General features: G+C 33.3%; 1 protein-coding gene across 14 annotated transcripts in view; it reads right to left on the bottom strand.

Annotated features, from left to right (window-relative positions):
* The window catches only part of LOC125063775 (sorbin and SH3 domain-containing protein 1), a 116,356-nt gene that overhangs the window by 12,370 nt on the left and 84,975 nt on the right, over positions 1-19,011 (bottom strand). For 8 of the 14 annotated variants that reach the window (XM_047670391.1, XM_047670393.1, XM_047670392.1 and 5 more), the window contains 12 exons: positions 17,052-17,236; positions 14,555-14,705; positions 12,080-12,172; positions 11,025-11,170; positions 9,543-9,609; positions 9,435-9,470; positions 8,455-8,674; positions 7,482-7,596; positions 7,324-7,356; positions 6,987-7,052; positions 5,868-5,962; positions 5,374-5,543 (listed from right to left, as the gene is read on the bottom strand). In XM_047670391.1, the coding sequence (XP_047526347.1) occupies positions 5,374-5,543; positions 5,868-5,962; positions 6,987-7,052; positions 7,324-7,356; positions 7,482-7,596; positions 8,455-8,674; positions 9,435-9,470; positions 9,543-9,609; positions 11,025-11,170; positions 12,080-12,172; positions 14,555-14,705; positions 17,052-17,236 (1,377 nt within the window). Of the gene's footprint in view, positions 1-247; positions 4,652-5,373; positions 5,544-5,867; positions 5,963-6,986; positions 7,053-7,323; positions 7,357-7,481; positions 7,597-8,454; positions 8,675-9,434; positions 9,471-9,542; positions 9,610-11,024; positions 11,171-12,079; positions 12,173-14,554; positions 14,706-17,051; positions 17,237-19,011 lie in introns of all 14 variants that reach the window. The other 6 variants (XM_047670388.1, XM_047670390.1, XM_047670382.1 and 3 more) reach the window with 5 other exon arrangements.

Genomic DNA, 19,011 nt, shown 5'->3' with positions numbered 1-19,011 from the left:
GGGATGCAAATAAAAACTAATGTTTGAAAGTGATAAGTAACTTGTTTTGAATAGTAGTTTAAAAATTAAATAAATTCTTTGTGAAAAAATCCCAATCAAGCGTATATCCCAAGTATATACAGTTTTAAATGTCTAAAAATTGCCGTTTTACTCATTTTATATTCTTGGAAAATATTGAGTGAATGTAATTGTTGTTTGACTCCAATATTAAACATTTATAAAATAAAAAAAACAGATAAATATTAACCTTCAAATTTGACGTTATGTCGCGATGGCGTGACGAAGGGTGCTAACTTGTAAGGCCATTCAGCTGGCGGAGGGCGGGCGGGCGATCGGGGAGGTTCATAACGGCTAATTGGCCTGTGCCTGTGTGCCGATGGATTAAATTCTTGCCCTTCACTTCCATCACTTTTTAAGATTGAGTTAAGTTTTAAAGGTGCCTTTGGTATTGGTTTCTTAATTTCCTTCTTAACTGGGGACACTTGGCCTCGAACAAAATTTTTCGTATCGGAGACCGACCTATTGTTGTCACTCGGTTTTGGATACCTATGCGCAACCCAAGGCCCTTCCAAGTATGGTGCTATATCTTTAAGTTCACTTACATCAGGAGCGGATGAGTATATTTGCCCAAGTAATGACATTACTTCGAAGCGTTTTCGAATTCGTTCTACTTCTCCAGGTCGACATTCTAACGCTTCTTCGGCTGATCGCGATCTTGGAGCAGTCCTTCTCCTAAGAGCCGCTAATTTTGAAATTATATCAATATGAGGCATAAAACGGTTTGTGGATCTAAGCGGCACGCGTGCTACTGTGTATGATGTTTTACATCGTTCTCTATGCCTCGCAGATTTACCAGTACATAGACAATTTCTTAAACCGATGTTGTTTATTTCTGGGTCACTGCGATGTCGGCGTATTACTGCGCTGGTGACAGGGAGTGTATCGAACCGCCGAGCAAGGCGACGTACTTCACCGGCACGCGCCAGTTTAAGGAAGGCTCGCCAGTAACGTTCCGGATCGGGCGACGGGCTTCGACTCCGCCAGATTGTCTCGTCACTGGAGAAACGTAGCGAGTCAGGCGATCGTTTATCGCAAATGTACGCGTCTGAGTAAGGCGAAGACGATCTCGAATATAGGTCAGGCTTCGATGGTAAAGATAAAAACTTATTTTTATCACTTTCACCAAAAAGTTCCTTAATATTTGTACACGATTGTGATTGAGATATATAACCTGGAGACGAAATATCACATGACTTTATCATCGGTTTACTTAGCGGGATGCTATTTTCAATTTGGGCACTACTATGAGGTAATTTTTTGATAGATTCAAAATACTCAACCTTTTTTTGGACTTCTTTTTTGGGTGCCACAAAAATTACAGTATTATTGGATTTATCTGATCCACCCGTCTCCGTCTCACTAGCCGAAGAAGGCAATTCTTCTTTATCTGATGCATAAACTACATGCCTTTTATTAGTAGCAAGAAGATTACATGTATCTTTGATTTCATTGCTATTTTTCTCACAATACTCTTCAGAGTTACTTTTTGTATTAATTCGTCTTATAACTTCTTTACTTAGAGTTTGTGAAATTTGTTTTTTTTCGGTTTCACTGAGAGACATCTGTGTATTATTAACATTATTTTTAATATCCTTTTCAGATGGAACTGGACATATTGCAGCAATTGATTTGGATTTGTTTAACTCTTTTAAGATGTCATGAGTAGGCGTAGTTGAAAGTGAGCTACATCTAACGTGTAAGTTGGAATTGTAATTTTTATCTCTTTCTTTTACCTCCACTGTATATTGATTTATTTCTTTTTGGGATTTCGATTCAATTTCTTTACTATAAATTGCATTCAGTTGACTCTTTAAAGCATTTACTTGGTCTAAGGATAAGCTGCTCCAAAGACGATTTCCAATTCCTATCTTTTTACGAAGTTCGCCTATAGATAGATCTGTATTTTTGCTAAGTGAAGGTTTCGTAATAGATGTTGTGTTACTAATATCTTTACATTCATTTTTCTTATTGATACTGAATGCCGTTTCAGCTACACTTTTACCCCTCCATAAAGGTTTATAGACATCTTTTTTTTGATTTGGTTCTACATCTTGAGGGCAATACGAGGATTTTTGTAACAAATCATCCTTAAGGTCTTCAACTGACTTTTCTTTTACTTTCAAACCCCTTTCCTTCTCAAATTTCCAACGAAAATCTTTTATATCTCTAGGATAAAACAGAAAATCTTTTTCCGTTTGTGCAATTTTTAACTTCTCATATAGACTATTAAGTTCTTCTTCGGCTCTTTCAATTGCTCGAATTTTCTTCCATCGATCAAAATCAATAATTTCTTCATCTTTTCTTCTGTGCCGTAAGTCGGTAATTGAAGCGGCTTTTTCAAGTTCTCCAACCCTTTCTAAATAAGTGTAATACCTATTTAGCTCACGAAATCTCTCAGATCTATTTTTATTATTTTCAATATCTTGCATATATTCCTCATATTCTGGGTCACTATTCTGAGATAATGTATCACTTTTAGACCTCGTCTGAAGTGAAGGCAACGTGTTTTTATTTTCAATATCTACACTACGTGGTCTTGTTCCAGCAAGGTTGGCTTTTTGTTGGGATTTCACATTGTTAATTCTTCTATACGACGGCGATCTAATAGAAATTGGCGACGATGACTGGCTTCTAGTAGGGGTTGAAGGTTTTTTAAAAACTTTTGGTGATATCGGTCTGGATGTTTGTGAGAAAAAAATAGTTGGTGGATAATTTAAGCTAAGATCATAATCATCCGATTTTGAAACTAAACGAACAGGAGTGGCACTGACTGTGTTGGAACGATGTGAAGCTTTTGATTTCAGACATTGTTTAGATTTAGACGCATGTAATGCCTGTTCGTGTACCATTTTTGAAGGTAAACTATAGTTATCGAAGCTTTTTGAATCTTTGTCATCTTGATTTTTATGAAATATTATAACTGGTGACTTAGGTCTTGATGTTTGAGAAAAATATAATTTATTTGTCGGTGGTTCACTATTACTGCGAATGGTAGATAGTGACATCGAAGAGCCATAATCATCCTGGCATTTTAACAAACTATCAAATTTTTTGATTTTTCCATCCATTCGACCGGGCCATGATATAGATCTTGGGCTCGGTATGCTTGAAGGGCTGTCATTTTTATCCCACATTTTAAATCGTGAAAGAGACACAGGTTTGCGATGTATCAAATATGTATTTACAGCACTTGGAGTATAATATACTCCAGTACATAAATTAGATTGAAACATTCGGGCTTTTTCTTTTACAGTACTAACATGACACGAATCTGAAACTGTTGAAACTGGCATAGGATGGGCATTTTGAAAAAATAAGTGTTGAAAAAAGGAGTCTGACATTATGGCGTCACGACCGGCTTTGATTTCTTTTACATGTAAGTGTTTCTGAGATAAATTTTCTTCGGGGTGAATTTCATTTACATCATCTCCAAATTGACTACTACATTTTTCATTGATAATACTATCCCCTTTCTTTTTCTTATGTCCACTATTTTTATTTACAGTTTGAAGTACCTTTTGTACTTTTGGTTTATTTTTATTACCTTTCTCGTGACTTGGAAATGCTTTTGGTTTGATAAAAACAGTTTCTAATGATTTCTTATTCGATTTGTTTGTAATTTCATTCGTCTTTATAATATTAGCCTTTTTGAAATTGTTACAAATATTTGACGACGACTTTGATACATTCGCAAGAGTTTTGATATTTGTTTTGATTTGCCTATCGTCTCTTTTGTTTACTAAGCATGGCGTTGATTGAGCATATGATTTTAACTTCTGCACTTTTTCGGAAGTACGAATCATATCACGGCTTCTATGTGTTACGGCAGTAAGTGTTGATGATTTGCTTGATGGCTTATTAGTTGAGATTTTTAATTGCATATTTTTGTCGCATTTACCTTTCAATTTTGTTAAATCTATTTGTTCGTTTCGCTTCTGTGATCCCCAAAGTTTGTCAATAGGCGTAACTTTATCCAATATGCTAGTAATAGGAGTTTTTCTTCCTGCGCCTCCTTCTATTATGATGGATGTTGGAGATGTACCATATTTGCAACGTGATGGTGTCGAATATTCAGTTGGTTGAATTGTCTTTCTCGGAGAACCAAAACTACTAGTACCGAATTGTTTTACACCGACAACTTTATTCTTTTCCTTGCATGTTGGTAAGGACGTGCTTTTATGTCTACTTAACGCAGGAGGAGCGGAATTCGAAGTATTTCTTCGCGTAGCATTCACAATTGAAGTGGTTTCTGAGCTCTTAAGAATCAAATGTGTATTTTGCCTATTCAATTTGCTACTTATTTTCTCTTTTATTAAATCCACATTAGATGGCATTGTTACCCGTTTTGGTGATACTGATTTAGGTTTCGATATGGTTACCAGTTGAAGAGTACGACTACTTCTTGATGATACTCTGCGTGGTGGAGGAGGTGGCAATAGGACATCCTTCGCTCCTTTCCTCGTTGTCCTTTGATCTGTTTCTATTCTTGTAACAGGATAACATATAACTTCATGAAGACTTGGTGACTTTTTGTGTATTCTTATTTTCGTTAACGTCGAAGATATTGGAATGTATTCGATTTCAGATTCCTCTGCAAATTCCCACTGTCGTTGATTAATAAACTCTTCTTTAGTTTATTAGATTTGCGTGTATTGTGTACCCTGTTATAAATGGATAAGTGAAAGCCTTGTATTCAAACGTGGTACTAAACATGTGCCGGAAACTAATTTAAATTTGTGTTTAACGGTGTTTGTGGTTTAATTATGGAGTTTAACAACATTATAATCAACTACTTATGATATCCATGCATTTACCTTTATCCGCAGCCATACCGATTGTCCGAAGTTCCATTATTAAGATTTAAGCATCATGCATAAGTATTGTGATATCTTACCTTAAGCGCAGTTAGTTAGATATTAATTTTAGCTGAAGAGAATATCACCAATGCCTAGATTTTGGCCTTTTTGTCAATAGCGCATGACAATATAAACGTGCCCACAACATGTGACCTTGTATCGTTTAAATATAGGAAACATATTTATATTCTCGTAAAGAGTAAACGTTATAGCCGAAATATTAAGTAGCGTATACCACCACCGAAGAATACATGCATCTTAATCTAGAAGTTATAATTCCTCGTCTCTCTTACTTCTTATCAGTAGAAACATAAATAATGTGTAAAATTAATTTTAAATTACGTAAAAGGTAAAATTATATTGAGAAAATAGCCTTTTTTGCATAAAAACCAATTTAAATATCATAAACATTGATTAGCACAACATCAATATAACATAATCCTAATTCCTAACTTACCCGTTCTTGGTGGGGCAGGTGATCTGAAGCCCCTAAGTGGGGGTTCACCCCCCGCTTGAAGATCTCTGTACGCAGCTCGGCGCTCCGCTGGTGACAATGGACCTTCTGTTTCTTCACGTCGTTTGAACACCAACGTCGAATCTGATTCGTAACCAGACTCTTTCAAAGCCCTGTTAAAATACAAAGTTACTTTAAAGCATTTTACTTTAAAGTATCTTAAAGTATTGAATTAAATATTTTACTGAAAATAAATGCAAGCATGTGATTATGTACTTCCGTATAAATAAAATGTTCACTGTGTTGTAATTATGTGCGAGAAAAAAATTCAGGAGACAAGTTAAGTTATTGTCATTGGTCAAACTGGAAGACGAATTGCGTCGCGTGTGATTACAAATTACTATGACATAAGACGTAAATATATGATTTACCTCTAAAAAATTAAATCTTTCATGGTACTTATTTACTTAGTTATAGTAGAATTTCAAAATACAAACCTTGCCATATTAGACTTCGATAAAATAGCAGAGGTGATGTCTTTCTTCTCCTTTGGTAGCGACGTAGTACTCATCGTGGTATTGGACATGTTTTGCTGAAACGTTTGTAAAATATGACTTAAAAACGCAAATATTTGGAGTATGTTCATTATTTGTCTACAGGTTAACGATCTACAAACTATACCCCGCAATTCAATTGTTTTATCTAAAAGAGGTACTCGTTTGTGTCTTTCTGTTAAATTGTATCGAAAACGTGACAAGAGACAGATGCGGCTCTACCATCAGTTAGCGTCATATCGCTAAAGTGGTAATATAATACAAAAATATATGATACTAATATGTTACAAAAAAAGTTTAGTTATCTGTGAAATTAATTGTAAAGCTACAATGAATTTAACAAAAGGCATCACGGTGCTAGCTGATTTTGATGATTTTTGATATAAAAATTGAGTGATAAATTGGGGAAGCTAGTTCCCAATCGTATGAAGATAAGTAATCAGATAGTAAAAAAATACTTTTAGAATCCAAAATTGATTTCCTATAGATATTTATTTTAACATGAACTATTATATACGAAATTCTGCAAATTAATACTGTTTTGCTAAAAAAATCAGCAATTCGTGCTAAATACTTCACAAAACACTTCAAATCTACTGAAATATATAAATACCCACCAATGCTCATCCAAATATTTCTATGCTAACAATACAGTATGTTAGAACACCAAGAGGAGAAAATAACTGAATCTTCCACAGTAAAAGAACCATTCACATAAAATAAGAAAAAAACAATCGAATACTAACTAGCTCAATTTCGTCGTTCAATATTTTACAGATTACGCTTGCGCAACATGCCAACAAAGCTCTTGTTATTTACATTCAGTGTTATAACAAGCACACATATAAGAGAAACATTGTATTTTATACATGCATATAAATTTTTTCCTTAGCTTACTGTTAGCTAATACTGAGCTTCAAGTGCATAGTAAAATGCACTTTACGACCAAATTGTAAGGGTGTTTTTTCATTGATTGGTTCAAAACGTCGCATAAATAGAATTCTAAGTCAAAAACATCGAAGGCACAACATGCCAACATGCAATTTTTAATATTAACCTTACATTCTTTTGTATGGCACGAGCGAGCAATGTTGAATAAGGCGGTAGAGGGGAGTTGTCGTCTAGCCACTGTTAGTGCACCAACGCCGCAACACCAACATATCGTTATTAACAAAACCTCACGTTAATCCACAGATACACAATTTATTAATCAATAGAGCATATTACAACGACAAGCAAGACTGGCGATAGAGAAGGAAGGGACGTAGATTCAAAATTTCGATCTGAAAATACTAGTGTTGCCATCAGATCCAAAACGTGCATGACTAAAAGTGTAAATGAAAATAGGGTTATAAACGGTGTTAGCACAAATACACATATAATTATAAAAGATTCGTACCCCATCAAATATGTCCATGACCTCGTCCCACCACTAGAAAAGAAAAAAAATCTGGATTTCTATAAACTATATCAGGCTGTTAGGTAAATGATTCCTATATTAGATGATGAACCCGTGATAAAGTTTTAGTCGAAAGGAACAGTTTTTTCAAACATTACCTGTTTGGCTTCCTTGTCAACTACTGAAGATTTACCAGGCGTGTAGTTCTCAATTTTTCCGGGCTGCGACTTGTATACCTCTTGACTCACTCTCGTTGATGCTAATGTACTGTACCTAGAAATGAGAAAAAAATTAATGTGAAATGAGTAGGAAGGTTTTTATATGTAACAGGGGGCAAACGGGCAGGAGGCCCTCAATGCCAGAGGGCTCGCAAGTGCGTTGCCGGCCTTTTAAGAATTGTTACCCTCTTTTCTTGAATGGTGGTACGCGGCCTTGCTTTAAAAAAGCGTTCGATTGTGGTTCGACGGATGTCGAGGTGATACGGACGGAATTTTTCATTCTGCCTTGACATCCGACGATGAAACTATTCGTCGACAATTCAAACTGCTCTTCGTTCATGGTTGGCCATATGCCAAGTGGAAAGAGCTCGAAGATGAACTAGTATCAGTGTTCACAGACTGAAGCCGGCAGCTATCATTGCAGGGCCGTACAATGACTACATATTGGTGATTCTGGATCAAAATTATCGTATCCACTAGGATGTATATGATAATGACCAGAAGTAGAGTACAAATATGTCAAAAACATATTTTTTATAAAACCTAAATTAGTCACTTAACGGTTTCTTCACTATACTGCTTAGTGTTAATAAAGACTGCGGGGACACAGCTTAAACTTACGGATAACTATGAAACTATTCGTAGGTTTTTTTTTTTTAATATTATGGCAATAGTATTAACTTTATGCTTGATTCGTAGGTTTAAACACTAATTAGACAGATGTTATGAATAAACGAACTGTATATGTCACCGTAAAATTGTAAACACCGTTAGATTTTAATCTATCTCGCGAGATTATAAACTGTCGAAAGATTGTGAACCTCAGCTTACTGCTTATAATCTCGCGAGATAGATTACAATATACCGGTGTTTACAATTTTACGTTAACATATACATAATTAAAGTTCCTTACTTATTGTTAGCCAGATACGGTGAAGTGATATCGTTCCTCCTGTCCTCCTGTACGGACGCGGTACGGCGGCGTGGACCGGATGTGACGTCACTATCGTACGCATCACTCCACGTGCCGGAAGTAAGCCTACTTAGACCGCCCTCAGGTTCACTCAGATACCCTGAACGTGGGTCGAAGTACGCGTACTGGGATTTACTGCTGCTCACTCTCTGTGGTTCGTCTAAAAATTATAAAGATTTGAATTTAGAACAATACAAATACAGTATTTCATTAAAATACCTTATATACAGTATGTAATGCAGTTCAAGTAAAGCATCAATATTGATTTGTATGGCAAAATATGGGATAGGCCTCTATAAAAAGGGGATTAAGCCAAGACTTATAAGGGTAAACCAACTCCCTCATTTATGGGTAATGCATATATTGGTGGTCATGAGTTCAATTCCCGGGGTAACAATTATAACAAAGCTAGGCCACGGCTCAAGGCGAAAAAAATTACGTAACAAACGCATAAATGCCTCATTAGATGACAGGATCCAATAGAAAGAAACAACTAACACTTTCACCACTTTTATTAGTATTTATTTCTAAGGACATTTAAAATTATAGTAAAATAAATTTGTAAAGCCATTCTAATATCGTATTGCATTAGTTAGCAGATTAATATTAATAAAACTTATGGCATTATACGTAAGGGATATTAGTTCTTACAATCAATGTGATCAGATCAAACCATTAATACAATTTAGCATTTAAAGTTATAATATTGTGTAAAGCCAATCAGAAGTGAACTGTCTATATACATTTCAATATTAAGTTTATTTTGTTATGTATGTTATGAAATTGTCAAAAAAAGCAAATATATAATATGATGTTTGAGAGTATAATTTTATTTAAAAATGTGTATAGATATTATGAAAAATAGCTATTATATATGAATTTCAACCACCGATGAGAAATTTGGAATAAAAGATATTCACCTCTACGGCTTTTGTATCGTATCGTCACATAATCGTCTGAAAAGAAAATTTATGTTCATTTATTGGGTAGATCTATTTAATTATTTTGCGTAATATAAATCTACTTACTGTCGTATTTATTTTTGTGTATTGTGTCGTACATCTTCTTGTACCATTTTGATGGGTCTTTAACTTCCTGTAATAGTCAAAATGAATAATTATTTTGTGTCTTTTATACTTTCTCGTTTCGTTTGTATGTCTCGGTTTATAGAACATATAGTCTAGTCGACAAGTTGAAAATGGTACAAAATAGAGATACTGTTACTCTGGTACTTACTGGTACTCTTTAAATTATGTGCGATAGCTCATTGGATCCGGAATGACGTCTAGAAAAATGTGCCAAAAGCGTGTATTAGCACATAAAAAATTGCAAAATTTATAAACAATTAAAGATGAAAAAAAAATGGCATTTCGTTTTTTGCCAATATTTAATAAACTATTAATATTTAAGAAATTTCAATAAAAATTTCCATTTAATAATTTCCAATAAAAAACTCTTAGCTCCCGGAATCTATCTCCATTATTTATAACTTTAATTTAACGCTGAAAATAGGTCTGCGCGTGACATTTTTAGGATTCGCGCGTGGCGTCAAAAGCGACTACGGCACATTAATTAATTTATTTAAGGTATTGAATATTTTTTTTTAAATTTGAAATAATTATGGTGTGTTCTGAACACTATAATTAATTTATTCCCGTTGGAAATATTACTTAAAATTAATTTTTCAACAAGTTAAACAATTGTTAACTAACAAAATTTTCCAAGTGAAAAAAAATGTTTAAATAATGGTCGTAAAAAAATTTCGCTTCGTAGAGCCTTTCATACACACATACTTAACAAGATCGTGCCATAAAAGTTAATAGAATATACTTCGTATATACTTCGTTTATAAAAAAAAATTTACTTTTCTCCTCTTTCAGAATCTTTTTTTGAAATTTCTTAAATATTAATAGTTTATTAAATATTGGCAAAAAACGAAATGCCATTTTTTTTCATCTTTAATTGTTTATAACTTTTGCAATTTTTTATGTGCTAATACACGCTTTTGGCACATTTTTCTAGACGTCATTCCGGATCCAATGAGCTATCGCACATAATTTTAAGAGCAGTATCTCTATTTTGTACCATTTTCAACTTGTCGACTAGACTAATATTTAAAGAAGAAAACAAAGAAACTTACACAAAGATTAGTTGAACTACCAAAACAATTGTCATTTTTATATTAATTCGCCCTTACGGTCAAAGTACAAAACCATACTGCAAAGTGCAACGACTTATCATCAAAATTTATTAAATGGCGCCAAAAGCCAGCGCATGCGCTAAAGCTGGCGCTGCCACAGACAGCAGTAATTTAAAATATATCACAGAGATGGCGCGCTTGGTATCGCATTCGAAAAGTAAATAATAATAAAAATACCTTTTTGGACTGAGACTGCCCGGTATCATTTAACTTGCAGTAAGTAATTTTATAAGAATAAAATATTATTTTTATGAGACATATGATTCGTTGCTATTTATTATCAAAACTTAACTACAAGTACGTTATTTACCGATCTCAATGTAACAGGCATGCCGTCATTTGTGATTGGTCCTATTCCTTCGATTTTTTTCTGCGTGTCCGCCATTTTTGTTGTGCTATTCCGCTCTCGCCTTTCGCCTTCCCCTTCACTCACGTAACCACGACGTAACGCGTGAACTGAAATAATTTTTATTAAATTCAGTTGACAGAAAAATAAATAACTATTTTCCTTAAACGAGTCCAGTACGACTGATTTAGTTTTTTGAATTATGTAGATGAAATTGCTGTCTAACGTTGTTGAAGTATGTGGGGCATTGTTGTTTGACAAACACAGTATTCGTAGCAGTTTTTAGTTCTTTCAAGATACCTCTATGGACGTATTGGACCCTGTGTTAGTAATCTAAGAAACTGAACCTCTTTTGTAAATATTGAATTTGATGTGAACCACAAAACTCTGGCAGCGATCATCTGAGGTTGGATTGTTTACAAAATAATTTGTTTTTCTTTCTCTGCAAACCAAAATTCATCTAAATCCTGTTTTCCTTTTCATTCATAAGTTAGCAAGTTCGAGGGAGGTCTTCCCGCTAAGCTAATTTATTCCGGGAAACGGAAGTTACGCCACACCCCTAATTAAATAACGAAACCTTAAATATTACTTTAAAAAATTTGACAACAAAAGTTGAACGATCGTTATTCAACTTGACGTGAGGTGAAATTTAATAAGGAATAAAAGTTTTCTTTAAATTTTTCATAATAAAGTAAAGCCAAAGTAAAACTCGGGGTTTTGTTTCAAACAATAAAAAAGTTAAGGTTTGATCATAGTGTTTTATTATAAAAGTAAACGGAAAAGAACCTTGGTTGTTTTTTATACTAAAATCAGGCAAATTCAATCATGAATATTATATACGCGTACTTTTTAACTTGTCCCTTCTCTAGTACCTCCTGGATTTGGTCCAGGTATGTAACACAAGGCCTATCCAACGATCTCAACATATCGCCATAGACATATTTTTATTATAATCGTATTAAAACGGCGCATTGGCTAAAGCTGCTGAATAGTATAAAACATTCCCTCTAATTACTTACTAGGGTCGCCAAATGGTGGTGATGGTCTGTCGCGTGGAAGGCGGGAATTACTATCACCTTGTACTTGCTGACTAGCTCGTGATAGCTGTCCTTCTGAAATGTAAATATAATTTTTAAGTGGAAATATTAAGAAAAATATTCAAATCAAAAGCAAATGTTGTATACTAGCATAATGATATGTCGTCGAAATTGTTCCTTTTTCAAATAAAAGACATTTTTTAATTTAATTTAACTTCTCTACTACGAAAAAATATACTTTTTTTAATTTCGCGAATTTGTAATTTGTTTCCAGCCAGCATACATGTAAACTTTTATGTTACACGACCGAAAACGAAGTTCTATTTTTGAAATCATACAGCACGCTTTTTATTAAAATTAACAATCCATGTTAAACCAATTATAAGTAAAAACTAGGTTCAACCCAATAACGTATGCGAAAATAAATTGGATATTCTTTAGTGAAATACCTATTTAACTTAATAATATCCCTAAGGACACCCAAGCGTAATATTTGCGTAATAGGGTTGCCATTTGAATAGTTTTCACTCACAGCTTGATAGGAACAGCATGGTGCCCTCTTATGAAAGTTTAATAATAACCTTACCCTTGTCATTTGCCCTACGAATTGAGATTGTATAAAATTCTTGGGATTCTATCAAGTTGGAGGCACCAACTATTAGGCACTATTATTTTTTCATGATCAAAGTTAAAAGAAAGATTAGAGTGAAAGGAAGAATTCAGCTTTCGATACCAAGTGCAATACTGGACTTAATTTCCCTTAAATTTATCACGAGCGAGCCTGAATTTTGTTCAGGTTTTTGTTTAGCTTTAAAATATATAAGAATGCGATCACTGTAAGGTATTGGAGGTGTAAGCATGGTAATGTAAGTAGTAAATAAAAAAATCTTATGTTCGGTGACAAATCGTTTTTATTTGAAAGGCTGTAATAGCAGTACTAGTATTATTTAAATTCTATCATTATAACTTATCTTAAACCCTGTTGAGTTTTATTTTCGAGCGTATAATATATATACTTATATTATATAGAAGAATGGTTTGATTTTTTTGTAATACAAATTTATAACGAATATAAAAAAAATTACCGAAACCATTTCATAAATTCTTTCACCATTAAATAGTCGCTGAATAAATTGAGCTTTATTTATTTTTTGAGACTATATTCGTGTTAACTGAAATGGATATAAACATAACATATAACGTGACAAAGGTACGACAAAACACAAGCGTGCAATTACCTCGAAAAAAAAACTTAAGATTTCCTTTTGTGTTGCTTTTAAAGTTTGTAAATTAGATCTAATTTAGAAGCAGAAGCTTTGTATTTAATTACTTCGAGCGCGGCGAATAAAGCTTTCCTCTAATCCCATTAAAGGTGAATGACAATAATGCCGACTAATTAGAAAATACACAGATAAGGCAAGCTGAAAGCTATTAGCGATATAGAGCAATTAAATGAAATAGAAATTGAGCCGATTCGCCGCAATCTACATTTCAAATATATTTCGTAACAGTTTAGTCTCGTTGTATCTTTGTCTTAAATAGAGAATATCTGTTAAATTGTAAATCTCTTATAGACTTTATTACTTTTGATTCGATTAATTAAAAATGAACGAAATTATTATCGTCTTTTCATACGTCGAGAGTGATGAGTCGAATTACAAGACACAGAAGAATAAATTGAGAATATTATTATACCAGATGGATTCGAAATCTCTCATATATTTATTATATACCTCTAATTCGTTAATTAAAAGTGAACATAATTATTATCGTCTTTTCATACGTCAAGAGCGATGAGTCGGTTTACAAGACACAAATTAACTTCCATTAACTTAACTTACGAATAAATTACAAAGTTATTGTTTAAGTAGGGACGCCCCAAAAATTACTTTGATGTTTAGGGCATTAAAGAGGTTTGAATTTTAATTTTGTCACGAAATTCATTGTTATTATGTTTGAGTTTGTTTGGTCGATTGAGCGCACCCAGGAACCGCTCGTTCAAATTGTAACATTCTTTCAACTCATTTTTAAACGTCTTCGAAAAAGGTTATCAGTTATACGTATGATGTGATAAATGTTGTAGGAATTGAATAATAATTCAGTATAGTGATATAGGAAAGCAAGAGGTCTTGAGTGTATGTATTCCACAAATATTTTGTAAGCATATCGAATGATTTTTATATAGAATTCGTAAATTCCAACTTAGGGAAGTTTAATTGAAATCGGTCACTTGTTTTTAAGTATTTTAAAAACTATATATATTTTATAGAGAAATTTTAAAAAAATATAAAAACGACAAAATAATAAAGCCTTTCTTTTCCTGTACCATTTGTATAATTTAAAGGTTTTATTTATTTTATTACTTTTATTAAGATGGGTCTATTTTATTTCCAAAGTGAATTATCTCATGACTGAGACATCATCGAATCTCTATCTATCTCTCGATTATTGACATACCTCGAGCCTTTTGAAGTAAGGTAACAGTAGGATTCGGCGCTTTCGGCAACTTGCTTCCCAGGGAGTTGAAGCCGGTCACAGGAGCGCTATGCGAAGTTCGAAGACGACTCTCACCCTCAGAACCACTCATGCAACCGTTCGGTTCTTTATTCTGAAAAATAAAACATCTCTTTAACTTTTTCTAACTTGTAATATTTCTGTTTACCATATGTTTAAAACTTGTACAAACAACAATGATCAAAGTGAATTAATTAAATATAGAAGCTGCTGTTCATGTCATCATGTTATCATAAGTTATCTTTGGGTATTGCAGTGGGTATTGTTATATTCATAAAGTTCGATATTCCTTCAATTATTAATTGCCCAGAAAAATGTCAAAGCCGGGATCGAAAAGCTGAAGCGATGATTATCGCACGGTCAACCACTAATCGTAACTAACTTCATATTATAACTATATATTAGAACAGTGTTGGCCTAGTGGCTTGAACGTTTTTTTTTAATAAATAATATTTATAATAATAATATTTTATAAATAATTTAACTCAGCTGAGCTCGTTCAGCAAAAGAAAGCATCGTGATGAAACTGGCTTGTGCTAGACTCAAAAAGTCGACGGAGTGAGTCAGATAAAGGAGGCTGATCATCTCTTTGCCTATTAAAAAAACAAGATCACGAAATTGATACAGAAACCTGAGGCCATGATCAAGGGTTGAAGCGACACTTTCTTTATAGAAATTTCTTTTTGAATCATGAAATTATATTTTTGTTTAAAGTACAATCACCCAAATGTATGTGTAACTATACACATATATTCTAGCTTCCCGATTATCTATTGAGAAACATTACCATATGTAGACCAAACGTAGAATGGAAATTATACAAACTGGGTGGCTGTGATGTTGCCTAGACCGCAATACTCGCATCTTGTATAAATTGGATGCCATACAGACTTATTGAATACCTCATCGTATGAATTGATTTGAGTTTCACAATATTGCAGAATATTGGAAATTTGACAGAGGTTACTTTTGTCTGTCACCGTAAGTACGATATTACTTTTGTCTGCAGTAAGACAAAGGATCTTTAAAGACCCTACATTTTACACGTTTGGCCATCAAAGTGTTAATGACTACTTACTCGACCAATTTTATAACAGACTTTTCTTAATAGAAGATTATATCACAGAAACACTAGAATTTCTACATGAATTTGATGTTTTTTTTACATATAATAATAACAGAGTCGACTCCAAAATCTAGGAACAGAATCTACTAAAAAGTATTAAATAATAATATTTCGATTGAGTGGTCTTGAATTACCAAGATAATTAAATGATCAAGCTATATTAAATTTATTCATATACGAGGTATGCACGAATTAGGCTTTTTATGTATTTTTTAATTAAAAATTGGACATCACATTACAGATAACACAGTTCATTCTGGATCTTTCTGTAAGATGGTTCCGTTAATTTATTTATTTTGTTTTTTGTCATTACGTACTCTTTTAACCCGTGACTGAACTACAAAATATTAATAAATTACTTTTTAAATTATGTCAAAACAATACAAATCCAGTTTAGCATCATGTTTCTATTAAAAGTTCTTTATAAGCTTGCTTCTTACACAAACAAAGTGGTTAAAATGAAGGAAATTGAATTTGAAAAGTTGTGAGAGGTCATTGCGAATATCTTTGCGCTGATATCACAAACGAGAAGTTCAAAGAAAACTCATAAACTTCGCAGGAACTAGGAAATAAGACCATTAATAGACTATGCTTTTAACTGTCAAGTCGTTGGATATTTTGTGGAAGAACTTGCACAAACTAAGCTTGTGTGTTGTACGCACAAGTATTAGATCCGGTCCGATTTTCTTGGAAAACCTAATATTTAACCGTTCTCTCATTAAAAAATGTTACGTATATGGCTATATTTTTAATTAATTGAAAATCAACACATTTTATAATACAAAAATAAAGCAAGGCTAATATTATTATATATCATAAACAATACTGGTATTATTGTGAAAAAGCGTGGGTTGCTCGATAGACGAAAAATATTTCGTTCATTACCATTTTCAGCCTAAATTAGGAATTATTTTTCACTTTTTAGTTTGATGTGCTTTAAAAGCGTTTTTTAAAACTATTATTTATTTTTTAGTTAAATTTTTTTTATTTTTTTCATTATTTTTTTCGGATTATTGCATTGTCATCGATCTTTGACAGGTGCACAAAGTTTGAATTAAATCTGTCCGTTAAAAGTGGGTCAAAATCGACATACATACATACATACAGGTGAAGCTAATATAAAGCGTGTAATAAATCATTACTCAGCGATACAAAGTTTAGAATTTTCATAAAAAACCTACATAATCTTACTTAAATTTTTGTTGCCTGCACTTTGCATTACTCAGAACTTACTGATAGTTTGCGTATGTACTTAACTGACTTTTAGTTAGTTTTAGTAGTGCAGTGTTGTTTGAAGTGTAAAGAAATACAAACTTCGAATTTTCTGCGGGCTGGTGGTGACTCCTCGAAGTGTACAGGGCGGAAAGTTTTGCGCGGTGTTTGGGGCGATGCTGTGGCGCTGTTTGGGGTCCAGACAGGCGGTGGGGGCGGTACGGGCGGCGTGGCAGCGCTGGACCCGCTGTCGCCCGCCGGCGGCTGCGCCCCGGGCGTCCACACCGCTGCAAATGTCAAAAGTTATCAGTTACGTCACTATTAATGTCAATTATGACAGTTATAGAAGTATTGTCGTTTATTTAAAAAAACAAATTTACCGACAGAAAAATATAGAAAGCAATTCTTAATTTTTACAATCACGCAAAGGCATTAGGGTATCTTATATAGTCATTTATAAAAACATTCGAACTGATGATGCTGTTCATTGCTGCTGGTCAACTTAGTAACCGTAACCGTAAATACGTAATTTTACGGAACGCAATTTGTAATTATGTTAAGCGCGAAAGTTGGAGCGGCCGCAGAGCAGAAGAAAAATAATAAACGGCAAATATATATGAGTCTTTCCAACTTTGATTTTGTTCCTTTTGGAGTAAAGACTCTTCGGCCGTGGGGTTTAAGTGCACAGGCCCTAATTAAATATTTAAGTTGGCGCCTGGTAGATTGTACCGGTGACCCCAGAGCTGGTGCTTTCCTCAATGAATAAGTATCGCAAAACAGCGAGAAAACGCTACTAGCATAAAGGTACACTGCCACAGGGATCAAACTTTTTAAATTTGTTATAGTTTTCTATCTATATTATTTAATTACTATTATTACTATATAGGTTAGGAATATTGGAAATACAATAATTTATATGTTTAATTTTTTAATGTGTACTGTTTATTTTCGGAAACCTGCCTTTACTTACCTTAAATATTATGTTAAACACGACTAATACTTTTTATACTAAGTATTAAACAACAAAAAGTAATGCATAATAAAGTGGATATAAAATCGAGCAATCAAACTAAATTCGACGCCCTTCGTGAGCATCATAAAACCAAGATAGAGACAATTTGACTGTTGATAAGTATCTGCCCTTCAGTTGACCTGTCTTAGTCGTTCATAAATCAAAATGTGCAGATTCGTGAAGTTCTTTGACGAAAAAGATTCCACTCTCAATTATATTATTTATTAATTGTTTTGCATAATAATATTAATAAGTAGCTCTTATGCAAATCTAGAAAGGAAAGAGTTCTCGTTATTCGTTAAATTTGTTCTTTAGGAATCCAAGAATAAGGTAATCTGTGCGAACCACAGCCTCTGGCTATAAAAGTTTGAAACGGCAACAAACTATGTAATTTCATTACAACGCAAACATTAACGTTTTGATAAATGGTGTCGTTTAGATGTGTGGAAAGTCATACTTGTTTTATTGCGTGAGCATATTACTGTGATATGACTTAGTGAAAATTTTCAAGGTTGCGGTATAAATATTTAGATCCACAATGTTTATTACATATACTTATTTGTTTAAGAAACATTTAATTTTTTTTGACGTTCCACTTTACCTATATGACATTTTTTAATTAATATTGAAATTGTCAAATCCCAGAAAGAGCAAGCTTGAAATTTTTAGGATGTTAGATGGCTCAATAGAATACAACTAAGAGAACGCAGTTTATTTAAAAAAAATGCCACCATAGATTATACGAGTACATACAAATACTTCAAATTGGATTGAAAAATAAAAAATTCCTACATTTTTTTTGTACTTTATAGGGCAAATTCAAGCCTTTCTAAGGTTCTTGTGTCAGCTACGCCGTAGCAACTCTATGAATAATTCGTAGGTAATTTATAGATCATGTCATGTTGAGATGTTATCTAAGCGACATCCTGTCAATATAACCTTGTTTACATAGGCTTTTTAATTGAGTTTATCTACATACATCGTAACGGAATGATATTAACATAAATTTTCAAGGCTGTGATATAAATTTATCCAATTTTGATTTAGATG

This window comes from Pieris napi, chromosome 3, assembly GCF_905475465.1.
Source record: "Pieris napi chromosome 3, ilPieNapi1.2, whole genome shotgun sequence".
Lineage (NCBI taxonomy): Eukaryota > Metazoa > Arthropoda > Insecta > Lepidoptera > Pieridae > Pieris > Pieris napi.
The sequence above is the reverse complement of the archived record's forward strand: the minus strand, read 5'-3'. Positions and strand labels throughout refer to the sequence as shown.